Source organism: Quercus lobata, chromosome 1 (assembly GCF_001633185.2).
Source record: "Quercus lobata isolate SW786 chromosome 1, ValleyOak3.0 Primary Assembly, whole genome shotgun sequence".
In the NCBI taxonomy this organism is placed as follows: Eukaryota; Viridiplantae; Streptophyta; class Magnoliopsida; order Fagales; family Fagaceae; genus Quercus; species Quercus lobata.
This window is the reverse complement of record NC_044904.1, coordinates 33,877,126-33,898,839: the sequence shown is the minus strand read 5'-3', so window position 1 is coordinate 33,898,839 and position 21,714 is coordinate 33,877,126. Positions and strand designations below refer to the sequence as shown.

The window sequence follows — 21,714 nt, the reverse complement described above, 5'->3', positions numbered from 1 at the left end:
ATTGTTTGAGCCATCACACAGTATATTACTCTTTTTACAAAATTTTTACTTGCTGACTCCTCCTATGTCATGAGCTAAAAATAATCACAATCGCCATTCTTTATCCAAAGATTCTCTCTCTAAAATTTCAGGCGAAAAATGAATAAAGGGTACCAGCACTTGAGTAAATCTGAACATAGCTAAAATTTGTAAGAAACTCTTTGCCATATTTTTCAAGAGAGGTACTACATTCACAACATTTTTACAAAAAATTATAAATGGTTAATTGTTAATGGTTCAAATTTGAACATAATACTAAGATAACTTTTTTACCCTAACAATAATAACTAGTAATAACATGTGATTTATGATTTGTTGTAAAAATATTATAAAAATACAATCGACATATCATTTCTCATTTTTCAATTAAAATACAAAGGCGTGTACGTATGGGCCTGTAAAGTGTAGACACCTCTCCCATAAAAATAAATAAAAAATAAAAAAGAAGTAAGTGTAGACACCTCTGAAAAATATCCGAACATTAATGCATGTATCGTTCTCTATACATCTGTCAATTATTATTTACGCGCTACTTTGTCCATATTCTTGTTTGGCATAAAACACACAAGTCTCAAAAACTGCCAAGGCCGGCGAGAACAACCGGCCAAAATAAAAATCTCAATGTCCACGTCTGCCACGGAAATGTGACGAAACACTCCCTGTACTCCCATTCCCATAGAACAAATCCGACAAGTAATTCCCCAAATCATCAGGGGCAAATTTGACAAATGACCCCGACCCGCCCCGATTCTTCTCATAGAAATTCCCGTACGCCGCACCAAGCTTTCTCTCCACCGAAATTTTAATCTCGTCTCTCAGTTTCGGGTCGGGCACGACCCACGAACTCTGTTTCTTATAAGCCTCTTCAAACGCCGCCCCGAATTTCTTATAACAGTCCCTCGCATGGTCCGGCGAAATCTCAGCCGTTGGATCTTCCGGCAACGAAGATATCACTTTGCTCCATCCCATTCTCTCGTAATTCGAAGCGTACTGTTTCACCTTCAACTCATGCTTATTCACCCAATCATCACCGAGAAAAAGCTTCAAATTCGAACTGCGGACCTTGGCGACGACGTATTGGAGATTATTGGCTAAGAACAAGTACGAGAGCGCCACGTCCTTGTATAGCTCGGCTTTGCCGTCGAGTTTGCAGAGTAAAACCAAGACTAGCCACGCAAATCGTACGTAAACTGGGCTATCATCGAGCTCGCTTGTGCTTCCGAAATATGATTCAGGTAACGGCGTTTGTAGATTTAACGGCCAGTCGGCGACTATATCGGCGAGTGCGCCACTGTAATCGGCGAGGAGAGAGATATAGTTCATCACGTAACGTGTCAATGGGTGGACCCCACCGCCTGGGACTGTAGCTTTCGCCGGGTCTTTTTGAATGGCGGTTTCGAAATCCATTAACATTGTACGCACCGCATCGCCAAGTTTGATCAAGGAATTAAGGGCCTGTGATCGGACGGTGGAGGTTGATTCGTACGAGAAGATGGATTGGATTTCAGGCAAGAGGTCTGATATTGCTTCGTATAGGTCCAGTGTGCGAAACATTTTCTCCGGTGTTTTCTTGCACTTTGCCACGGTTTCCGGGAATCCAAACAGGCTTATTGCGGCCTCTTTGGAAATCTCAGAGAAGCAAGACTCTCTGATAGAATCCGAGGCAGAGAACACGTGGTCGCAGAGAATTCTCTCGCCGTAAAAGAGTGTTTTCACGGCGACCTTCACTGCGTTCAACCAGGTTTTGATTTTCAACTCCACCATTGCCCAATCCATCTTTTGCAATTGTGAAAGACTAATCTGCCTCTCAACACCGAGATGATACAGCGACTCATCGACAATCGATTTCCGAATTATCTTGTAAATCTTGACGCACTCTCTTCCATAACCAGACGATATCATACAATCCGCAATGGCTTTCAAATCCGCCATCGCGATCATCGAAACTCGCTCCACATCGGAGAGCGAGTTATCCAACTCAGTCCCGAATCGGAACTCGTCCTCCTCCGACTCATCGCTTTCCTCAAAATCCGAAGTGCTCGACCTCGCCGCCGAAGATCTCGACGAGCGAACCGAAACCGATTCAGGGTCCAAGTTAGCCCTATTGACAGACAAAATCTGATAGAACTCCTTCTCCAACCTCTTCATAGCAAGTTGCATCAAATTCTGAGCCGCGACAATCTTTTCAGAGCTCGAGTTCTCGGTAACCAAGTGCTGCATAGCGGCCTGTAAGTCTCTAACAGAGTTCAAATACTGTTTAGCCTCGTGAGGATCGGCGTGGAAAAGCGAGGTGACGTTTGCAAAGGAAGAAACGTTAGTACAGTCCCATTTGGTAATAAGAGACTCAGCAATCTCAATGTTCTCGTCCATTAGAGACTCAGAGAAAGTGCGGCTAGGTGAAGCTGGTGGAATCATCGCTGTTCTAGAAGGTGAAGGTGAAGGTGATTTGAAAAACACGTTCCTCATTCCTTTACTTGGCATTAACAAATATCACAAAAGCTTTTTGTTTTTCTTTCTTTGTTTTGTTGCAGAAAGAGAGAGAGAGCTAGTGTGAAGAAGTTGAAATTGTTTGTTTTGGTTTTTGATGGAGAATCGTGGTGAGTGGTGGGGGGTATATATAGATTGAGAGACAGAGAGGGTGACGTGGAGTGTTGGGGGAAAAAAGCGAGGGAGGTAGGAAGTGGGTCCGGTAGAAACTACGAGAAACGAAACAGTTGACGATGTCCTGTCAGTAATAGTGTGTATATGTATGACTATTACTAATAGTAATAGACTATGCGCGTTTGTTCATTGTTGCCTTGTTTTGGCCGTTTGTTTTCGCCAAGATGCTGTGTGAGTTGCCTTTTTTGCAGGGAGTTATTACTAGAATTTGACAAAATGAGTGAGATGAGATGGATCATAAATGTTTTGTAATTTTGCAAAGAAATGATGGCTTAAGTCAAAAGGGAAGAAGATGGTTGGAAGGAAGTGGGTGGATTTTGTGGTTCAATTTTTCATATTAGTAATTAGTAACATCTTCCTTCACTTATTTCTTTTCCTTTCTTTCTTCTTTTCTACAAGTTGTAGACATTAATGAATAGGGGGTGGCGCAAGAAAGAATCAAACTCGAAGTTTCATACATCACAAGACTCAAGAGAGGTTGTAACTTTTTTTTTTTTTTTTACAAGAGAGGTTGAAAATTGGAACTAATAATGTATCCTTCAAACCCTAAGTTTAAATTTATTTATAAAATAAATAAGTTGCTTAAGTTTATACAAGTTTTATCTAACAATCATTTTTACTTATTGAAAATTGAAAAAAAAAATTGCATTAATCATCATTGTCAATTATATTTCAATAGCAACAATTCCTGATAAAATATGAAGTTATATATATATATATATATATTATCTCAGTTCTATTAGTCAAAGAAAGAATGTTGTCCTTTGTAAATTTGATCATGAATGTAATAAGCTTGAAGTGGTTCAAGTTTGGTTCATTAAGCACTGAAAATATAAATATAGAGTTTAGAGTTTAGATTTTATAATTGTTTATCTATTTTTAAATTATCTTTGAGCTTTGTGTTAATTTCTTAATATGAGATGTGATATGAGTTTGATAATTCTTATTTGGATTACATTTAATTTATGCCCTAATAAACACAAAGAATAATAATAATAATAAAAAGTTCCTCAATATCGATTTTTTCCTAGTTATAGTATAATTAAAAAAATCAGCACACTCACAAATTAAAAACAATAACCAAAGCCCAAAATCAAAACATACACAAAAGAGTTCAAAATTTGAGAATATAAAAAAAATAAAAAATAAAAAAACAAAAAACAAAAACTTACATAAGAGAACTAGGAACTTAAATGGGTGTCCATTGTTTTGCTTCTTATCATGCACACAAATTCAAAAGCAAAAAACAAGAAGTAAGATGAATTTATTAAATTAAAATATAAGCATAAATTGCATCTTGAAAAAAAAAAACAAAAATACAACAACGTGAGGTGTATTGTGTGCGATTTAATTATAGAGATGATTTTATTGGTTAAGAGAAATTATATTGAAAATTCATGGCTCTATATATATATGAAAATTTTGATAATTAACTATTCGTTGGAGTAGAATTTAAATTTCTAAAACTTAGATGACAAACTTTTATCTAAATTAAATTATTGTTAAATTTTATTCCTTAGGCAAGAGTCTTGTAGCATAATATCCTGATAAAATATTAATTTAATAAGATGCAACTTGCCCCAAAAAAAAAAAAAAAAAACATTAGTTGTGTGAGATTTAAGTTTAAAAATATTTGATGATAGACTTTTAGTTTTATTTTTAAGGAAAAATTGTAAAACCCATCCTTTAAGTTTCACATGAATTCATTTCAATCCTTTAATTTTACTTTCGTTCAATTGAGTTATTTAAATTTCAAATATGTACTCAACTAAGGATTTTGTCCAATTCTGTTAAGTTCTCGCCGTTAAAGTGTCTAATTTTTTTTTTTTTTTTCCAAATCTAAAATAAAAACATATATGGTTTCACAAATTTGCATAATGAAGAAACATTATTGGTAACTCAAACCAAGAAATGTCATTCTTCTTTACCTTCACCACCATTCTCTTCTATCTCCACCTCTTCCTCAACCCCACTTTATACTAAAACCTTAGTCCTTAACCCCCTCACTACCCCACAAACTAGACCAAGGAGTTGGCGACCAACACTTTGAATTCCTCATACTCATAAGCCTCCCTCCCTCCCTCCCTTCCTCACTTTTCTTTTGAATTTTGCAACTGGAATTTGATCAATTTGATGGTTTGTGTGTGTGTGTGTGTGGAAGTTTTGACCAGTGAACATATTTAAGATTAGTATGTTGTTGTATGTATTTTTCTTATTTTGAGGTTTCGGTCATTGGAATATGCTTGTTGTTCTAGTTGTCAGTCAACGAATGTAAGATTCTATTATTTCTCCTATGGAGGAATTGCCTCTTATTGACCTTTTTAAGGATACTACCAAGGCTATAGGATCTATGTGAATCTAAAATATGCTTTCATTGAAAGCTTGAGTAATTGAATATTTTTGCCATTGGGAAATCATTGATTAAAAGTTTCAGATGTTGAGTAAAGTAGATTCTTTGAATTCATGCCATGAGAGGTTTGTGGGGGGCAGTGAGGGAGTTGATGAATAGAGTTTGGGTTTGAAGTGGGGCTAAGGAAGATCAACTAGATTTGTTCTTCATCTTCTTTAAAAAAAAATAATTTGAATAATTTTTTTTTTTTTTTTTTGATCTTTGAAATTTCGAAATTAGACACTTAACAACAAGTAGTTAATGGAAGTGGATGGGAAGCCTTAATTGAAAAAAATTTGAAACATAGAGAACTCAATTGAACAAAAGTAAAATTAGAGAACTGAAATGAATTCAAGTGAAACTTAAAGTGTGGATTTTAAATTTTTTCCTTTATTTAAATTAAATAGTTGCTAAATGTTATACCTTAATTTAAGGAAATATATCATAAAAAATAATATAAAAATAATTTACTAATTAGTTGTTCTTAACATTTTGATAATAGACTTTTAGTTTGAGTAGAAGTCAAAAAATTATTATTATTATTTTTTTAATTTTATTTAAAAAGAAAACATGGGTTGTTGTCGGGGATTTAAGTTTAGAATTTTTTATACTTGGCTTTTTTATTTTGAATAAAATTTAAACTTGTTGAAGTTTAAATGTATAAAATTAAATTACTAATTAGTTGTTCTTAAAATTAATATTGATAATAGACTTTTAGTTGGAGTAGAAGTTGTGGGGGCCATTCGATCAATAGGCCCATTAAGGTCAGGATCGTTGGGCCTGTGGCCCATCCGAGGATGCATATCCGTCCGAGGAGGCCAAGTCAGGTCATAAGGCAATTACCGAGGGGGGTGGTAGTCAATATCACGAGGGTAGAGTTCTGTATTCGTCCGAGGACGCCATACTCCTCGGCAGTATGCGTCCGAGGACGATCAAGACGCGGTCTTGTTGCAACCGGACCTCAGAATTACGTCACCACTGAAGATAGGATAACAGACCAAGGGTAAAAGGGAAAAGACCAACAAATATCTATAACTACAGCTGCCTCCGCATTAATGACCTCTCAACCAACTCTCTAGCCGCATTAATGTGGAGGTGATACCTGAACAGTAAGGAGGCAGCCTCACAGCTGCCCATAGGAAGTTCCAGGAGGTGCTAGATGGGACAGAAAGAAATCTTCCGAACCCAATCTACACGTGTGTGATAAGGATGGAACACAAAGGATGGTATATAAACTGAAAGAAGAACATGCAAGAGAGGATCGGAAAAAAATAGAAAGAAAGAAAACAGAGACAAAAGAAGAAGAACAAAAAGAGAAAAAGAACTGTATCGATTACCAAAGAAAACGATCGTTGTGCCAGCTTTGGACCTTCAATATACGTGAGGGTGAATCTTTTTATTATAAAAAAGTTAACCTAGTTCTTTACACCCACGCTCTACAAATCATATTATTTGGGCCTATTTACGTGCGAACCCAATATCGTGTTGGGTCGTTACAAATCGTGTCCTTACAACCCAGTATCGTGTTGGGTCGTTACAAATCGTGTCCCTACAGAAGTAAAAATGTGAGTTTTTTTATTTATTTTTATTTTTTTTAAAAGAAAGAAAACTTGATTTGTAGTATGTGATTTAAGTTTATAAATTTTTTATAATAGACTTTTAGTTTGAATAGAATTTAAATTTGTTGAAATTTAAATGATAAAATTTTACCTAAATAAAACAGTTGATAAATATTATCTCTTAATTTGAGGAAATATATCATAACAAATAATATAAAATTAATTTACAAATTAGTTGTTCTTAAAATGTTAATAATAGACTTTTAGTTGAAGTAGAAGAAAAAAGTTGACTTTTTTTTTTTTTTTTTTTTTTTTTTTTTGTGTGGATAAAGAAAATATGAGTTGTTGTTTGAGATTTAAGTTTAGAGTTTTTTACAATAGACTTTAAATTTATTGAAATAATTAAGTTTAATTTTTTTTTATAATAGACTTCTAATTTGAATAGAATTTAAAATTTTTAAAGTCTAAATGTATAAAATTAATTTACTAATTAGTTATGTTCTTAAAATATTGATAATAAACTTTTAGTTGAAGTAGAAATCAAAATGTGGGGTTTTTTATTTATTTTTTATTTTTTTTATTTATATATATATATATATATATATATAAAGAAAATGTGAGTTTTTTTTTTTTTTTTTTTTTTTTTGGTGAACAAAAACGTGAGTTGTTGTTTGAGATTTATGTTTAGAAATTTTTATAATAGACTTTTAGTTTAAATAGAATTTAAATTTGTTGAAATTTAAATGATAAAGTTTTACCTAAATTAAACATTTGTTAAATATTATCTCTTAATTTGAGGAAATATATCCTATTAAATAATATAAAATTAATTTACTAATTAGTGAATGTAATCACTTGGCAGTGCAATTACAGCTTCTAAGCCCAATTTTTGTTATATAGTATAATATATGATGATATTTAAAATGCATCAAGTTGACCAAGCAAACTTATACACATGGTTGTTAAAATCGCGATTTGGATAATAGGATCGCACGATTTTACGATCCACCTCACCAAAACGTTTAAGATCACACTAGAATCGTAAAAATGGTAGGATCATATGTAGAATCATGTAGGATCATATAAGATCGTAGGATCGTATGGGATCCTACTGATCCTACTGATCTTACTAAAAACATAATTTTTTTGTTTTTTTTTTTATGAGATAAATTTTTTTTTTTTTGATGAAACTTTAAGGGTTTTTATTTTTTAATGTTGTGATAATATGACTTTTTAATTTTAATTTTATAAAATTATGTTAACCTTAGCAAATATTTTTTAGTTTTTAGTTCACTTGTAATCAAAATGAAGGAATGCTTCATTATTTCTAATGAAGAATTTGATGTTGGCTTTGCTGTCTCTTAAGCTATAATGTTGTTAAATTTGTTTGATGAATATACTAATTTGTGTTTTAATATTACTAAAATATTTTTTTATATATAATTTTATCAGTTATGCTTGTATTTGTATATTGATTGATTGATTTTTTTTTTAGCATGCTCTTTAATTGTTGCTGAGTGGTATAACTTGAATAGTTGAGTATGAAATTGCATCTTGATGTCTTTTGTAGTTCTAGTTTACAAATATATAATATCTACATAGATGATGAAATGGATGATGATGATTAGGAATTTAGGACGGTGGTTATAAGAACCTTAGAATGAGAATAATTAAATGTTCATTTCACCTTAATATTCATCTTACTTTTGGATTTTATATTGTAGTTAGCTAGTTTCTATTTGCTAGCTTATTTTGGATTTCAAACTTGGAACTTAGAACTAGGAAAATATTTCCATATGTTTTGATTAATATTTTGGTATTTGGTTGTTAATTAAACATTTATTGAACTTTTTAAATACATTGAGTTAAAACTTAAATATATTTTTTTCGTTAGTATAGACTTAGCGATGTATGACATGCAAATTACATCATATGATGTAAATCTTAGTTTTTTTATTGATGAATTTATAATTTACGTAATTATTCAAAAGTCATTATCAATGTGTTTTTTGCTTTAAATCTGAAAATATGTAGGATCTTACAATTCACGATCCGATCCTACGATCTACGATCTCATCTACCTTCAACAATCCTACGTAGGATCCCAATTTTGACAACCTTGGTTATACAAGTCTATTTAATTAAAAGGACAAAACTTAGATACAATACCTTAAATGATGTTCCTTAGGTTTCCATCTTAAAATTTAACCATATGACTACTTAACTAAAAGATACACTTTCATCCAATAAGAAAAAAATCACATAACAAAATCTTAAGAGGAGAACCTAAGAAACAGTACCTAAGTATTGTACTTAAGTCTTGCCCTAATTAAAAAATACAATAGATAAATGGAACGGAGATAAAGCGAAAACTTTTATACTCTAATTCATGATATAAGCATTTCGCAAAAAAAATGAATAAATAATTCATGATATAAGCAAATGAGATAATTAAAAAAAAAAAAAAAAAAAGGTTGGAATAGGTATCACTATCTTGCTGGTGAGATCAAAATAGGCCAGAAGTTCATGTATTGTTGAACAAAATCCTTGATTATTGGCTGTATCTAAAAATATCAAAATGCCATTATAAATTTGATTAAAACATGTCAAAGTATTGTTCATTCTTAATCCGTTAGATTTTAAAACATTGTTTGGGATATGATTATTGTTTGTGCAAACACAATAATAATGGAAATAACACAATGAGAAACTGAATAGTACTTCTGAATATTATTAATTCAATGAGAAAAATTACACAACACTATTTGGACTGAGGCGCGGCACTCGCTCTCTTTAAGGAGATTCAAGCCCTTGGTTGGCTAAACTTTGTAACCGGCGCAGACCTTCTCTGACTTGTCTCCCCCAGGATACAACAGCCCAACAAATGTTGTATGGCTAGAACAACTTCTGCACAAAGTGTTCAAGCCCAAAGCTCCACCAGAAGAACACCTTTCTTTGGCCCGAAATTTCTCAAGTGTTTAGAAATATTATAGAATTCACTCTCTCACACAATACACTTTGCTTTTAACTATTTTCTTCATTCACTCTTGATATGAAATTAGTCCATAGCATAGCCGTATATATAGTCTTCCAACCCTTCACATAACCTACATGTTATTTATTAATTTAGAAAACTTCTCTTAATTTATTTAATCTAACTTACATACAAGTAACTCTTTCTTTAACAATTTTTTATTATAACTCATCTCTTTATTCATCTTCAGTTATTTGAGTTTTAACATATTTAATTTAAAATGTACTAACAATTATAACTTAAGTTAAGATATCAAATCAGTGCTTCTTGACTTGGCAAGATTTGGACACAGACCTAATCTTTATTTTTTTTGAGTCACAGACCAAATCTTTTCATTCAATAACATACCGACTTGTAATTTTTTCTTTTTTTTTGGTCACGACTTGTAATGTTAAATTTTAATTACACACGTATGCACTTGCTTTCTCTTTTTTGTTTCGATAAATGTTATGTCCACAATATTTTCGCAACAAATTCTAAGTGGTAGGTTGTTATTAGTTGTTATGGATAGGCAAAAAAATAATTTAAGTTGTGAATTAAATTTAAATCAATAATAACTTACCACATATGATTTGTTATGAAAAATATTGTTAACGTAGTACTTCTTGTTTGTTTCTAATACTATTTTGGTTTTCCAATTACTTCTATATAAAGTTTTGAATACAAGTATCAATTACCTTCTCATTTTATGGGTTTTTTTAATTACTTCCATGAACCCCCTTTTGTTTTCCTTAGCATGACTTCTTATTTTTCTATATAAAATTTTTTGAACTGATTAGTCATCAAAAACAATTTTATAAGTTCTCATTAATTTGTATTAGTCATACTATGAAAAGTTGAATTATATTGATAGAATACTTGGTCATTTACCTCTATCGAGCTAGCTTGATTAATTTCAGACGTAAGCTTATAGGAGTATATTTCTTTTTGTGCCGAATATATACACGAGAATACGACCTTTAAGGGGAGAAAGTCTAAGCAAAGATGATTCATTTGGCAATGATTAACACACACTAACGGTATATATATACCTTCGTTTTTAGGACTTTCGCTTTCTTAATTATATTCCTTAATGTCTACGATACTATAAAGGCTCACCTCAAATGACAAATTTGTTACAATATTAATTATATCAATGTTTTTCTTAGACTTTTTTAGTTTTTATTCGATAAAAAAATACTACCATAATAGTAATAGACTATAATAATTTTTCCTTTTAAGAATCATAATAGCACATTAATAAAATACTAAGGTATATTTAAAATTAAGTTGTTGACCGATTCTAAATGGAGTTTCTTATGTGGACTGGCGCCAATGGCCGTTGGTTTAAAAGAAAGAAAGAAATCGTTGTAATTTAATGTATGAGACTGTCAGGCTCTACCTATATTATATGTATCATTTAATTCTTGCGGTTGCGGGGACTGAAAAAACTAAAACCGGACTAAGTCGCCGTGTAAGAGAGGAAAAATTTATTAATTCCTATTTGACTATTAAAAATTTCAACATAGCTCTAAATGAAGAGGCAGAATTTGGGGTCTAGGAGTAACTGTTTCTAACGCCAATATATATTGACCATTGAGTATGTTTGATTAATTTCATTTATTTCCCTCCATTTTTTTTAATTCCTCTAATAAAGTGTATATATAGATAATTTTAAGTAGTATCACATCACCAAATAATTTATTATTAAATTAATATTTTGAAAACTTCATCGTTGAATTACATGTTCTATACATTCTTAATTAACATGCATATCAGTTTTCATACCAGTTGGATATTATTTAATTACTATTCAATCTATAAACTCATCTTTTATGTAATATTACACCATCCAATAAATTATTATTAAATACATATTTTGAAAATCTCACAGTTAGATTACATGTTGTATATGTTCTTAATTAACATGCATGCCAATTTTCATGCCAATTGAATATTATTTATTATTTGATCCATAAACTCATATTTTATGTATTATTTTAAGCTACAAAAACTCAAATTTAAAAAATTGATTAATTGATGACGTAACTATTAATCTTTAATTTGATCACCTTGAAATTTTGCCATAATGAAGAATACATGAAGATAATGTAATCTAATGATGAATTCATTAAAAGTTGCATCTAATTAAAAAAATATTAAGTGGTGTAATATTCTTTAAAGTTACATCAGACATAACTTGAATTCGATCATGTTTAAATAATATAGAAAGCAAAAAATGAAGTGAGATAGAGAAAAAAGAAAAGAAATGATAAAGAACACAAGCTTGTTTAAAAATTATTTTAAGATAATAAAAGGAAAACAAATTAATATGATGTGGGGCCAGAGAATTTGTGACCCCGGCTTGCTTTATATTAGGGCCCAAGGTCTAAGCCGAGAAAAGACGTTGCCGAGGATATGCAATGAAAGTCCAAATGGCCTAGAGATAAAACCGAGGATGATGTTGTCCTCGGCGTCCCATAGCGCTCCTGAATGTCCTCGACATCCCAAAGCGCTCCTGAAAGAAAGAGCAAGTACGGTATAAGAACAGTTTGAGGAAAAGCTGAATACCTCCGCATTGATAGAGAAAGGACCCCTGAACAGTATGGCGACAAAGGACAAGGGAAAGGCTGCCATTACTGCAATTAAATACTCTATGCCTGACAGAGCAATGCTTTTCAGTTTTTATAACCACCCCCAACCATTTTGGGTATGGGCTGATAGGACAAGTATCAGCCCTAAAAGGCTGAACCAACATGTGGACGTTGGAGGGAGGGTAAAGGCTAGTATAAAAAGAGAAGTAAGCAATCCAGAAAAAGGGCTGGGAAAGAAGGCCAAGAACCAGAGCCTCCCAGGCCGTGCCAAGGAGAAAGACTTCTTAGGCAAACATGGTTTACCTCTGTGCGTTCACCATGTACCCCATGACTAACCACTGTCCGGTGACCAAGGCCTAACCTTTCAGCCCACTCTCTACAAATTTTATTGTTTAGGCCTTTAATGTACGAACCCAATACCAGTTTGGGGTCGTTACAAATTGAGTGCTTACATATGATATTTTCAACAAAGTTACTTCCTATGTAGAAAGAGGGAACCATTCTAACAAAATAATCAAACAAATACTTTTCTTTCTTCGACAAAATAGTATAAATATACCTTTTTTTTTAGAGTCATTGTATAAATATACTTGTTTTAGTTTAGTGGACTTCTTTTCCTACAAAAGAAAAGGCATATAAGTTTACTTTTTCTAGTCAAAGATGCTTTTTTTTTTTTTTTTTTTGGTATCACATTGGTCATAATTCATATGTTGTGTTGCCCCTCGTTTGGAATTCTTCCAAGCCAAGAATGCGTAGCTTTGTAAACATCAATATATATAATATGTAATACAATTTTTTTAATATAGAATAAGTAATGTTGCACCGAAATAAACTTTGTGTGCTGATTCTTCTAACTTAAACCAAGGTTTTGAAACCTGGACCGGACCGTACGGTCCGACTGAAAAAACTGTGAACCTCTCACAATCACGGTTTTTTAAATCTTAAGAACCGGCCTATGCCAAAAAAACAAGGAACCGTGAGAACCGTGATCAGACCGCTTCTCACGGTTCCCTTTGAATTTGAACCTAAAAAAACACACACACACACACACACAGAGAAAAACAAAAGAAAAAGAAACACAATTGCAGGGATGAGAAAACGTCTAACCTTTGCTTCAGTCTCTTTGCTTCACTCTCAAAAAACGACTCACATAATCCAAACACAAAACACAAAACAAAATCCAATTCTTACAATAAAGTTGAATCAGAACAAGCAAATATGAAAAGAAGAAGAAAAAGAAGAAGAACAATCCGATTTGACCCAGTCTGGTGGTAGGGAGGAGGACGAACGGCGGTGGGGCAGCGGATGAAGTAGTGCTTCATGGTAAACGCCAATCTCCACCGGCTTTTTCCTTTCGGCGACCTCAATCTCCACCGGCCTTCAATCTGTGCACCACGATCTCCACCGCCCTTCGATCTGTGCACCACAATCTCCACCGGCGCTTCAGATTCCCCTCTCTCTCTCTTCTCTTTTCTCTGATGTTGTGAATTTGTGAATAATTGGGTCCGTATGTGAACTGATAACTGTGAAGTAAATGTGAGGTTGAGAGTTGAGTAATAAATTGGGTCCATATGAAAATGTGTTGTGGTCTTTATCCCTTAGTTTTATTTATTTATTTTTTTTTTATGTAATCGTGTGGTTTTTTTTTTTTATTCAAACGTGTGGTATTTAATATTAAGAAATGGCAATTAAGAAATACTACCACAAAATTTTAAGTAATAGATTATTATTATTATTTTTTTTTTAGGGGGAAGTAATAGATTGTTATTAGCTAATATTGGTGAGTAAAAAAATAATTTCAGTGGTGGATTCAAATTAGAACTAGTAACAACTTTCCACATAAGATTTTGATGTGATTCTTGTAAAAATATTACGAAAAATATTATGGATATAACATCACAATGATCGAAAAGGATAATTAGAAGGTTCAACTTGTCATTTTGTGGTTTGAATTTATTGAATTAACGAAGTCAAGTACTCTATAGTAGCATTCAAGTTTGGGTAGACCAATAGAACGTATTTTTAAAAAGCATATGAAAGACGACGACGACGACGACGACAATAATAATAATAATACATAATAACAAATTTGTACATCAATTCATTTAAGACAAGCTAATTTCTTCTCCTTTGAAAAAATAAAACAGTTTCCCTCCCTCCTCTCGGTAGATATGTTGGGGATTTATACGCACCCAAAGATTTGTTTGAACTCTATTGCATATTCTCAATAAGAAATACTACGATAGAAAGATATATTAATAGTACTTTTGCTTCTTCCTTTTTTAATCATGTAATAAATCATTTTAAGAAAGTTTTGACACAATTTTTATAAAAAATATAAAAGAGAAATATTATATTCACAATATTTTCACGACAAATCTTAAATGGTAAATTGTTATTGGCTGTTAAGGATAGACAAAAAGTAATTTAAATTGTGGATCCAAATTACAACTAATAACAACGTATCACATATGATTTGTTGTGAAAAATAAAAAGCTGTCAAAAAAATTAATTACTTTTTTTTTCTCATAAAAAATTTCTAATTAAACATATTTCCTAAACCAATGCCCTTAGAACATCCCTTAACTTTCCCGCTCTTTTAAAAAGTAGTTGAATTTCACTTATCTATATCAAAGATACAATGCTGTTTTTTCCTAAAAAAATTAAAATCAAATTAATTGCTTTATCTCTATAAGACAAGCAGAATTTTCATGGAAATAATATTAATAATTATTAGGTTAAATGAATATGTTCACTATCTCCTATAAGCTTAAACTTTTGGGAGAATTACTAATTTAATATTGTATTAGAGTAAGAAATTTGGATTCAATCCCCCACCTCACCTCCCATATTTAACAATATCTATACTTATTTTCTTCTTTCATTGCTAATGGTAGAGCAATCTCTGATGTACTGATCTATCAAACTATCCTGAGAGTCAAATTACTTCTTTAGGGGCAAAACTTGGAGTTCACTTATTTTCTCTAAGCTCTCCAAGTTATTCCAATTAATTGGGGAAGAAACCCTCTAACTTTTTTTTTTTTTTTGAGAGAATTTCAACGTTCAATCTATGCGTCTGCTCTTGATGATAGCTCTTTATCATCAAACCAAGACACCAATCGGTTTTTGGTATAGGCAATTAAAATTGAACCCTAGATTTCTTATTCAATTATCAGAAACTTTACCAGTTGAATTAACTGGAATCCACTAAAAAAAACATCTAACTTTAAGAAAAGAAAATAGTTTAAAATTATTGGTTTATCTGTCTATTTTTTAAATATAAAAATTATGGTCTTATTTGAAAGGCAATTAACTTAACATTCAATGATAGGAAGATTGGTCATACTAAGCTATCAACTAACAGATGATGCATTGCCATCTTCTTTATAATCTTCATGTCGTTTACTTTGTTTTATGTGATATAACGTATAGTGCTTGGATTAGGGTTGGTATCCAATAATCCCCAGATTTTGGGAGAGTTATTAAATTATTCAAATCGTTGATGATACATTGATACTATAGAGGAACAAGTCGTCTCTGAACTAATAATGCTTAATAAACATTTATTTTTTAGTAGAAATTTTAGTTTTCGTGTAATCTTTTTGAAGTTTGATTTGAAGTCCAAAGTTTTTTTTTTTTTCGAGAATCATTTGAAGTCCAAAGTGGATGAACATAAAAAAGATTTGATTATGTCATAAGGCATACTTTATGTTTATGGATCATGATTCATCAGTGACATCTTAGACGTCTCTCTCACTTTATTTCTTTGTTGTTCTTATGTTCCCTTAATGATGTAGATTGTAGACATGTAGCGGACCCCGTTTACATTCTATATATCCTTTAGCTCAAATGGTTTCAAGCAATCAATACAAAGACTTGACGTTTGGTATGGGGGAATCCACATTACTCCTGGCATCTAGATTCCTAGGAATGTGATTTACTGCAATCTGGATGCCTAGAAATGTAGCTATTCCTGTTTGGTTTCATTGGGAATTTCTTAAGATTCCTAAGGATGTGAGATGATAATATTTGGTTTATTTCTAAGAATCTTAAATGAATTATTTATTTTTTTCCCATTCTATCCTTAGATTTGAATGTGAACAATCAAGTCCTTTAAAAAAAAAAAAAAAAATCCTCCTCTAAATAAATAATGAAAAACAAAATATAAACAATTAAAAATTTATTGAGCAACACACACAACTGTAAAAGTGAATACCTAGCAATAATAGAAGATCCCCTTCAAACTTTTTTTTTTTTTTTTCCACACATGAAACCTAAATAGAACTTTGTTAAAGAATATATTCATAGAGTTGTCTATCCTATTTTTGTTATTTTGGTGGAAAAAGATAAGGACAAGGGAAAGGATATTGATGATTTATTTTATATTTTATCTTAATTGTTTTAAATGATAAGGAAAAAGGGTTAAAATTGTCAATTTATAAAAAAATACTATTTCTTTTAAGTTTGGGAATTTAGATACCTACCTGTTTTAAAGGGAATTTACATTCCTACTGAGAGAGGTTTATGGGCGAATCCAGATTCCCCTAGCATCTGATTTCTAAGCATGATTTGCAACTAAATATGGGAATTTTTAAATATTCCTGGATATCCTAAAACATTACCCCATACTAAAAACCACATTATAGTTGTGTATCTCTTCGTGAGTAATGTTAGAATCATAACTTTTGTTATCATTTGCTCACATGGTAAGTCGTGAGTAAAGTTGTAGACCCACCACTTTTACTCCACTACTCACAACTTGTCACATGAGCAAATTGTTGCAAAAGTTGTGACAAAAGTCCGTTTATGTTTCTTTCTAGCTGTGTTTCATACGAATTGGATTGATTGAAATTGTGAATTAAAAACATAATTTCAGGTTAGAAATCATGTCTTTAACTCATGATTTTAGTTTTAGTTTAAAAAGTGTGTATAATAGTTTTAATTTTAGCTAATACAATCAGCACTTAGAGCATCCACAGTAGTGGAGTCAAATTTTTAGTTTTTTAGCACCACAAAAAGTCACTTTATCTATTTTACCTTCTCACATCCAACAGCATTAGTTTTATTTTAGCTTTTAAAATAATATTTCATTCAACCATCACAACACAACCACAACCAAAAGAAGTGTGAACGCATGGTGGACATTGGGAGAGACACAGAGAGGTAGTGAGGAGAGAGACAAAAGCAGTATGAATGCAAAATAATTTTTTTTTTTTTTAACCTTTCAGCTACAATACACAGCCAAAAGTAGTTGTGCACTGTAGCTGTGAAACCAAAAAATATAGTTTTGGCTCCATTATTGTAGGGCACATTTTGATATTTAGTGGTGCTAAAAATAGCTATATAGCTATTTAGCACCACTATTGCTAGTGCTCTTACATTCTAATATTCTGTTGCTGCCCTCCCATTAAAAGGTGGACCCTCGGTTATGGGAGTCCAATCTTTAGGAAGGAGAGAGTCCACCATGAGAATCCACATACAATCCTCAAGTTTGATACTATAAATGCAAGAGGATTAGACCTGATAATTTATCAAAATCCAAAGAAAAAATATAGGTATGTGTATGGCACTGTGGTACCCAGACCCATTTGAGCCTTGGGTTCTAACTCAGCAGTGCGGCCCATGGCCCCATCCCGAACCTACAATAGCCACGGGCCTAAGCTTTATGCTGCTCAAAAGCCTGAAGAGTAGACAATCTACATTAGCACGCACCTTGTTTTGCCACTTGGTCCTTGCTCGGCGAACCATTCCCGAACAAGAAGAAAGGCGTTCAAATACACCATCCCTCGTATGCTCAATAGTGCCTTGGGGAATATCACTGTCGAGCATACTTACAAGAGTGGGAACCAGTTCCAAGGCCACTCTCACCTCACCCCACTCCCACCTAAACACCCACTTATGATTAACGATATTGGACCTCCTATTGCACTAACTTTGAAAGCAATTATAATCCCTCCACTAATGCTTGGCTATAAATATGAGAAGCTAAAGGAGGAAAAGGGGTTGGAAAAGCTTGCAAAGAAATAGAGAATAGAGGGAGGTGAGTAAACCAGAGTGATAGAAATATAATTTCGGTGAGTCTCTGTGATAAGAACAACCCAATGTAGGAAATCCAATCCCACTTTACAAATAGATTGTGAGCCTGAGTGAGGCCCAGGCTAATAATCTCATTTTTTGCACAGACAGTATGTATAAGAATTTTTGGACCCATGAAAAAAGGGACGATCTAAACCCAACTCACTAAAACAACAGATCAGTTCAGATAGATCCCTCTTTTCAAAATAGTTTGTTTTAAAAATAAAATAAAAATTAACCATGTGTAAACATGTTTTACACTTTCACTACTTCTTGCTCAACTTTTCTTTATTTTCTTTTATTTCTAATGTTTTTTTTTTTTCTCTAAGGGACTAAGACACATTATTTTTTAACGAGGTCAAGGTTCGAGAGTTTCGGTTTTTAATAGACCTTCAATTGTATAAACTTAAAAATTCATATATAATTTAACACTTGTATCACTTGTATTTTGGTGTTTTTTTATTTGCTAACTTATTTGAATTGAAAAAGCAGACAGAAAACTAGATATATAAAGAACATAAGATTTATAATTCGTTTAGAACGTCCTGTGACTAGATCGAACCTGAACCTAATCAACCCAACCTCTTTTAGTAAAAGTTTATTGATTTATGTAGATTGTAAAAGAATTGTATATAAACAAATAAATTTAAAAATTATAATACAAACTTATGGAAAGGTAAATACAAAACTTGGATAAAGAAACAAAAAAAAAAAAAAACTCTATAAAAAGAAATAAAACAATGAATAGAAAAGAAGTATTTTTTTTTCCCCCGCCAAGGAAGCTGATATCATTATTGTAAGGACTCAATATGTAACGATCCCAAAATGATGTTGGGTTCGCACGTTAAGGGCCCAAACAATATAATTTGTAGAGCGTGGGCTTGAAAGGCTAGGCCTTGGTCACTGGACGATGGTTAGTCGTGGTGTTCATACGGAAATAAACTATGTTCGTTCGAGAAGTCTCTCTCCTCGGTACGGCCTGGAAGGCTCTGATTCTTAGCCTTTTTTCCCAGCCCCTTCTTTGGATTGCTCACTTCTCCTTTTATATTGGCCTGTACCCTTCATCCAACGTCCACGTGTAGGTTTGACTTTCCAGGACTGATACTTGTCCCATTAGCCCATACCCAAAGTGGTTGGGGGTGGTTGTAAAAGCTGAAGAGCATGGTCCTGTCAGGTGCAGAGTATTCAATGGCAGTAATGGCAGCTTTCCCTTTGTCCTTTGTCGCCATACTGTCCAGGGGTCCTTTTTCTATAAATGTAGATATTTTAGGTTTTTTCCAAAACTGTTCCTATACCGTTCTTGCCCTTTCTTTCGGGAGGGCCTCGGGAATGCCGAGGACAGAGTCATCCTTAGCTATGTCTCAAGGTTACTTGGACTTTTATTATATGTCCTCGGCTATATCCCTCCTCGGCTTGGGCCTTGGGTCCCAATGTAGAAGTGGGCCAGGGCCACAAATTATTAGGCCCTACAATAGTCCCTCAAAATCCTGCTACCCGACCTCTTGGTCGGGGAGGAGGGTTTTGGTGATGTCGGGTCTGTATCATGGCTTGCCCAGGTTTGCCCTTCATTAATGTCGGTGTCTCTTCATCTGCTTAGAAAATGCGCTGGGTTACGAGACATTCCTTTAGTTTTACTCATGTCGCGTTTCTACCGTTTCAGTGTACGAGGCGCGTTTTTAATAAGCTCTTTTCACGAGGCGACGTTCATTCAACGGTTGTAAACGGTATTGGGAGTTGAGTGGGAATTATCTCGTTATGAGTTTTCCTTAGAAATCTGTATGGATTAAATGCCACTAAACTTGCCTTCCATATAAGAAGCAAGGCAAGAGGTTACTTCCTTTACATAGAGACCCTTTAATCTTTCTAAAGTCTTAAACCTCCAGCTGCGCTTAAAGTTTTCCTTATCAGCACAATCAAACCTTAGAGTGTGATATGTCTGAGGTAAAAGCGGGGGTGAAGGAACCACACCCTCTCCAGAAGCACCGTGTCCCTCTGAGGCTTAAGATGGCTTGGTCAGGATAGGGTAGGTAGACACTCAAGATATTTTTCATCTTCCTTTAGCCAAAATTCGAAGCAAGTCTTAATCGCATCAAATTTCTGATGCAACTGAGCTAGGGTTGCTTATCATCAGTACCATCCACTCTCTTTCGAGCATAGCTAATATGGTACCAGCGTGATAGGAGTCAAGGTTGACGTAGGGATTAAGTATCCCTGCTTCTTCCTCTCTTCCTTCACTGGTGCCTCCTTTTGCCTCCCCTTCTTCTTCTTTCCCATCATCGAATCCATCCTAGTGCTTTTACTTCTTCCTCTTCTTCTCCTCATCCATCAAAGGGGGTCACCCTCTCATACATAATCGCTACTGGAGCAGAGTTTAGAAAGATTTGTCGTTTCCTTGTATCTTTTTTATTTTTTTTTGCTTTTATAATTAGCTTTTTGTATAGGCTTGTTTAAGCCCCTCATTGCACGCTGTACTACTTTATATTAATAAAAGTTGACATTATTTTATTATATATATATTCTTTCTTTTCTGCAATAGTTATGCTGTGAATGGATGTGCTATTATATGACTTTTTTTTTTTTTTTTAAATTTATTCTGAACGATACTTAGGGCCGAAACCCCTGTTAAGAAAAAGATATCTTTATGAGCTTATTGAAACTATTCGGCACAATAATGCCGACCTGAAAAAACGATACTTAGGGCTGAGGCCCTTGTTAAGAAAAAGATATTATTCCAAGCTTATTGAAACTATCCGGCACAATAATATCGACTTGAAAAAACGATACTTAGGGTTGAGGCCCTTGTTAAGAAAAAGATATTATTCCAAGCTTATCAAAACTATCCGGCACAATAATGTCGACTTGAAAAAGGTTACATACCCAAGACTAACCAAGATGACAGTTGAAAGCTCGGTACTGTGTAGGAGGTAATCATCCGAGGAGGGGTAACCCAAAATGAGCTGCCCATACGGGTCACCAAGTACTAGGGTGCTTTGCCACCTTCTTAATATCCTTCATAGCCCTAGCCATTTTTGGCATCCGGTCCGAGGATTGAAATACGATCATACCAAACTTAAACGCTCATTTGCATCAATTCCCTTAGAATTGAGGATCCGAGGACAGGTCGGGATCTTCATTCCGTTTAGGACTTAATCCAACTTTTAGTATATAATCATCCCATAGGTCTGAGCAATCTAGAATTCTCTTTAAGTGGTTGGTTTCTCCATAGGTTTGAGTCCGAGGACCATGCAACACCTTGGTTTTGTCCAAAACTTAGTTTTTTATGTAGTTGGTTTCCTCATAGGCTTGAGTCTGAGAACCATGCAATACCTTGGTTCTGTCCAAAACTTAGTTTTTTAAGTAGTTGGTTTCCCCATAGGCTTGAGT

The 21,714-nt window shown here is 33.3% G+C and overlaps 1 protein-coding gene across 1 annotated transcript; it reads right to left on the bottom strand.

The window, feature by feature from the left end:
- Positions 1-503: 503 nt before the first annotated feature.
- On the bottom strand, positions 504-2,619 carry LOC115988049 (exocyst complex component EXO70H1-like). The gene has a single exon (XM_031111682.1). The coding sequence runs from the start codon at positions 2,518-2,520 to the stop codon at positions 658-660; it is 1,863 nt and encodes a 620-aa protein (XP_030967542.1). The 5' UTR covers positions 2,521-2,619; the 3' UTR covers positions 504-657.
- Positions 2,620-21,714: the final 19,095 nt, after the last annotated feature.

Coding starts and splice junctions, on each gene's coding strand:
- LOC115988049 (XM_031111682.1), bottom strand. CDS start 2,520: ATGCCAAGTAAAGGAATGAGGAACGTGTTTTTCAAATCACCTTCACCT.